We start from the raw sequence: 5,331 nt of genomic DNA on the forward strand, positions 1-5,331 counted from the left end.
CTTCCCACTCACAACCTTCCATGATTCGATGATTAATCCCCATCACACTTACCTGGGTAGAGGAGTAGAGGTGGGTATAACCCAGCCGGTTATAATCCACTTTAAACTGAAACACTCCGTAGACGTCAGGCAGTTTGAACCTCACGCTGTATTTGCCACCTGAGAAAGACACGGTGGTGACGTTCAGGTGACAGGAGAAGCTGTGGGAGCTGAGGGGTGAAAATATCCCCAAGGCAGAGCTGGGAAACCCACCGTTCTTCTGCAGGAAGGTCCGCACGAAGGGATCGATGCGGACAAACTCCAGCTGGATATCGTCCCCATCGAAGGGAACCCACTTGCCGTCAGAAAGCTTTTCGATGACGATGCTGTACTCCTGGAACCAACCCACAACGCCTCGAGTTAACAAGTGAGGTCTGAAAACGAACCTTGACCTGTTCTGAGTTCAAATTTTCCCAAATTCTTTTTCTACAGTAGGTCCCACGTCCCCTCCTGCCCGCACCGCAGGCACCGAGCGGGCAGCCTTACCACCAGATCGGTGACGGTGTAAGCGTTGGGAGGCGCGAGTTCCCCGACGCGGTGATGGGACACGGCTCCGACGCGCAGCACCCCCTCCTCCTTGAACACCCAACGGGACAAGGCAACAGCCAGCTCGTAATTACCCGTCTGCGAGTACCTAGGGATGAAGGAAGGCTGAGAAAGCACAGCTTCCCATGGAATCATGGAATGGGTTGGGTTGGAAGGGACCTTAAAGCTCATCCAGTTCCAACCCCCCTGCCAGCAGCAGGGACACCTTCCACTAGACCAGGTTGCTCAAAGCCTCATCCAGCCTGGCCAAGAACACTTCCAGGGAGGGGGCATCTACAACTTCCTTGGGCAACCTGTTCCAGTGTCTGACCACCCTCACAGTGAAGAACTTCTTCCTAATATCTCATCTAAACCTCCCCTATTTCAGTTTAAACCCATTTCCCCTTGTTTTGTCATTAACTGCCCTTATGAAAAGTCCCTCCCCACCTTTCTTGTAGCCCCTTCAGGTACTGGGAGGCCACTAGAAGGTCTCCCCGGAGCCTTCTCTTCTCCAGGCTGAACAGCCCCAACTCTCTCAGCCTGTCTTCCTTTCAGCCATCCCCAAAAAATCCACCACATGCCAAAAAACACACGTGAAAGCAACAAAAAGCTGGATGGAGTCAAGGAGAGAATTGCTTCCCAAAGCACTTTGTTCCTCAAGGCCAAAAAAAAGGCGTCACCCCCAATTTAATTCAAGCTTTTGAATATTTTTTGCCTATTTCCCAGGCCTTTCTTGACCAAACAGCTCCCCCAAATATTCCTCAGCCAGGGATACCAGGAAGCCAACGTACCTCTTGGAGCCAGGGGTGGCTTTCTGCACAGCAGAATTGAAAAAGGCGTCGCTAAAGAAATCCAAGGAGCCACTGAAAACAACGCGGGCGTTGTTCCGGGCCTGGAGTCCCGCGATCAGGAGGGTGTTCTTCCCAACGGCGTGTGGGTACTGGAAAGGAACGTGTTTAGATGAGTGTTTTAGTAATTTAATGATGAAAGGAGAGTGAATCTCTGGTTTGCTGTGGGGTGGGACAGCCTGACTGTTGCTAGCATGGTCTGCAATGAAGGAGAAGCCAAGAAACTCAGAATAACCAGTAAGGGATTCACAGCTTCCGCCCTCTCCGACGGGAACGAAACCAGGAGATACGCTCTGATCTGGGCTGGCCTTTCCTTCCATCCCTCAGGCTGGATGTTTTCCCACCAAGATAAAAGCAAAGAGGAAGATTCCCAGGGCAATGTTGGAAAGTAGATGACAGCCTGACACTTTCAAAATCAATCAGGACGTTAAACACCCCAGGATTTTTCCCTAAGTTGATGAAATTTGAGGGATTTAATTGTAGAAGTCTAGCCCAGAAGAGGAGAAAAAGTAACCGAGCGTACCTGAGTAATAGGCTTATCTGGGAAGAAGGAGTAAGAGGTAGAAGAGCCAGTCAGGATGTCCAGCACCAGCGGGTTGTCAGGATCAGCCACCATCCTTACAGGGAGAGGCACGGTGAGCGGCACAGAGACCCCCCCCAGGACCCCACACGCAGCCACCAACTCAACCACACGAACCTCTTCATCATTCAGATGTGGCAAGACAACTGCACACACCAAGCAATGAACTATTTCCTCAAGACATAGAGTCAAGCTTCACTAATTTCTGTTAAGAAACATTCCTAAGTCAAGAACTGAGCTGCTTCACAGATCTGAGCCGGCAACGTGCGCTGGCAGCACAGAGGCCAATAACCGTGTCCTGGGCTGCACCCAGAGCAGCGTGGGCAGCAGGTGGAGGGAGGGGATTCTGCCCCTCTGCTCCGCTCTCCTCAGACCCCACCTGCAGTGCTGCCTCCAGTGCTGGGGCCACCAACAGCAGAAGGACATGGAGCTACTGGAGCCAGTGCAGAGGAGGCCACCAGGATGATGCCAGGGCTGGAGCAGCTCTGCTGTGAGGACAGGCTGAGAGAGTTGGGGCTGTTCAGCCTGGAGAAGAGAAGGCTCCGGGGAGACCTTCTAGTGGCCTCCCAGTACCTGAAGGGGCTCCAGGAAGGCTGGGGAGGGACTTTGGTCCAGGACAGGGTGTGACAGAACAAGGGGTGATGGCTTGAAAGTGGCAGAGGGGAGATGGAGATGAGATGTGAGGAAGAAATTCTTTGGTGTGAGGGTGGTGAGACAGTGTCCCAGGTTGGCCAGAGAAGCTGTGGCTGCTCCTCCCTGGAAGTGTTCTTGGCCAGGTTGGATGAGGCTTTGAGCAACCTGGTCTAGTGGAAGGTGTCCCTGCTGCTGGCAGGGGGGTTGGGACTGGATGAGCTTTAAGGTCCCTTCCAACCCAAACCAGTCTGGGATTCTCTGATTCTATCATTTCCTTTTCATCACTATCTGAAATCAAGAGATTGCTCACACTGAGTCACAGCCGTAACCCTGCGCTTACCTCACACCAACCCCACTATTTCTTGCGTTGCTTCCCCAACAACAGCCACCTCACCTCCCTCCCTTTCCCTGCCAGGTCACTCACCCAACTCCTCGGAAGAGGATGGGGTTCAGTGCTGCCTTCCCCACGATGGTGGGAGCCTTCAGGAGGTTTTCAGTGTCTGCGACTATAAGGGTGTGCTGGAGGGAACGAGAGAGATCGGCGTGAACGCGCTGCACGGGCAGGTGGGCTGGTGTTTGCTCGGTTCTCACAGCAACCAACAGCTTCTCTTGGTATTTGCAAGTTAAGTTTGTTTTTATACACAATTAAAACTGAGCGGTGTTGGATCAATGTTATAAATCCATTAAAAAAAAAATTAAACCAGCATTTTTTTGTTTCTTTATCATGGAATTATCAGATTAAATTAATACAGATAGATAAGGAAATGTAAATCACCTTTTGATAAAGACAGGAATATCAATAGTGTTTTAAGTCTCCATATTTAGCAACTTTCATCCTTAAACTAGGACAACATCCATGTACTGCTTAGTTAAATTTAAATAAAAAATGAGCAGAGTGTATTAACTCTGGACCTTAATGGAGGTTTTAATCTTCAAATACCAGATAACACCAGGGGGAAAAAAATCATCATAGAAATGTGTGTATTTCTGTACTGATCTCTGGGACTGAAAATCTCCCTTCCCACATCCAAAGCGTCGCACTCGGTGTCTGACGCGCTTCAGCCACAGGCAAAATCCCCCCACAGCCACTTCAGAGTGGTTCAAAACCACCAGTAATCGTGGTGTGACCGCCTGAGACCGTGAGAATTTGAAACTACTCAGGGCAGTGGAAAGATCAAACCCAGGAAATTCAGAAAGATGGATTCTGAGGACAGAGACCCCAAACGTGCACAGCTCTGCAGTGTTATGTTATGCTGTCAAGAATTATTTATTGGGAAACTGAGAAAATGGAGAACAGATAGAAGAAAAAAGGGAAAACAAGGACAGAAGATTCATCCTCAAACCTTTACACCTAAATTCTCAATAACAAAACCCCAAATGTGTCGACAAATCCATTTACCTGGCCAGGATCAGATATATCATAGTTGTGATGGTCGATGACAGCTGTCCTTTCCTCATCAAACTCAATCCCACACTCACTGCCCAGCTCTCGCAGGGGGTCACCTGGAAAGACAGAACAGATTTTCAGCATCAGCACTCAAAATAAAAAGTAAATTGAGCTTTGGAGTCATGTGTTGGGCACTCTATGAGCCAACCTCTAAGGGGAAACACAATTCCCCAGCTAAATTCCCATTCAAAACGTCAATAAAAGCTATTTATCACCCATTTCCTTACAGCGCAAACCTTGAGGTTCGCAATAAGAAACAAGAAACTGTGTTTTCTCACCGTTTTTATTGCAGGAATGGAGAGAAAGATGAATAATCTATTTGTTCATTGCAAAGTGTACACAGTGTAACTGTTACAAGAAGCAGCTCAAATACACTCACTTGCTCTGATGAGCGTTTGCACTCACCGATGTCCGAGCTGGCAGCGACCAGGACGCTGCCGCCGCCGTCGATAAAAGCAGTGATGGTCTCCACATTAATGTTTCCACCAAAATCTGAAAGCACACGCCAAAAATTAATTACTAGTTCACAGAAATAACATCATGTCAGAATTAAACCACAGCAAAACACCAAATCATTTTTATGGTGGCTGAAAGAACCATCGTTAAAGGCTTGGAAGCATCCGCGGTTTGCTGACAAGACACAAAGGATAACAACTAAAACACAAGATTTAATTCAAATTCACAAAACAGTTGGAAATCCCCTTCCAAAAACACCATCGAGCTACAAAAGCACTCGAGTTTTCCTCTCCTGTATTTACCTTCTATGGATGGTGAGAAGATGATCAAGTTGTCATACAGAAACTCTCCGTATTTTATTAGGGACAGGCCAGCATCATCCGCTGTCCGGAAAGTCAGATCAAAGCCCCTGTCTGCAGCCACAAGACCAAAAAAAATGACAACTTTCAAATTTCACAAAATCAACACATGTAGCAGCAAAGCAGCAGCAAGATTTTGAGTTTTATTTCTCTAATAAACAGTAATGTTTTGGAAAAAATTACTTAGGGGTTTTCTGGGAGCACCACCAGGGTGTTCCCACATAAAACAAAGGGGGGTTAAGTCTTTGAAAAGCCCCTTTGTTGCAAAGATGACCCGTTGGCACCCATCAAACAGGGACCAACACTGCAGGGACCCGAAACACAGGCACAACAGGGGAAACAACGCCCATCTCCTCCCTCAGCCCGGCCAGGAGCCCCAATTTCCACCCTCAGTCTGCCCAGGGGACCCCAAACACCTCCCCTCACCCCCAGTCTCCTCATCAA

At 48.6% G+C, this 5,331-nt stretch overlaps 1 protein-coding gene across 1 annotated transcript; it reads right to left on the reverse strand.

Moving 5' to 3' along the window:
* Positions 1–12: 12 nt before the first annotated feature.
* DDOST (dolichyl-diphosphooligosaccharide--protein glycosyltransferase non-catalytic subunit) lies at positions 13–4,941 on the reverse strand (the record flags this gene model as incomplete). Its single annotated transcript, XM_010167900.2, has 9 exons — positions 13–159; positions 253–373; positions 526–673; positions 1,356–1,504; positions 1,936–2,029; positions 3,050–3,144; positions 4,025–4,128; positions 4,478–4,564; positions 4,831–4,941. Coding segments are annotated over 9 exons (1,056 nt in total), but the record flags the coding sequence as incomplete, so codon positions are not given.
* Positions 4,942–5,331: the final 390 nt, after the last annotated feature.

The sequence above is a fragment of the Antrostomus carolinensis genome, unplaced genomic scaffold, assembly GCF_000700745.2.
Source record: "Antrostomus carolinensis isolate BGI_N321 unplaced genomic scaffold, ASM70074v2 scaffold48005, whole genome shotgun sequence".
In the NCBI taxonomy this organism is placed as follows: Eukaryota; Metazoa; Chordata; class Aves; order Caprimulgiformes; family Caprimulgidae; genus Antrostomus; species Antrostomus carolinensis.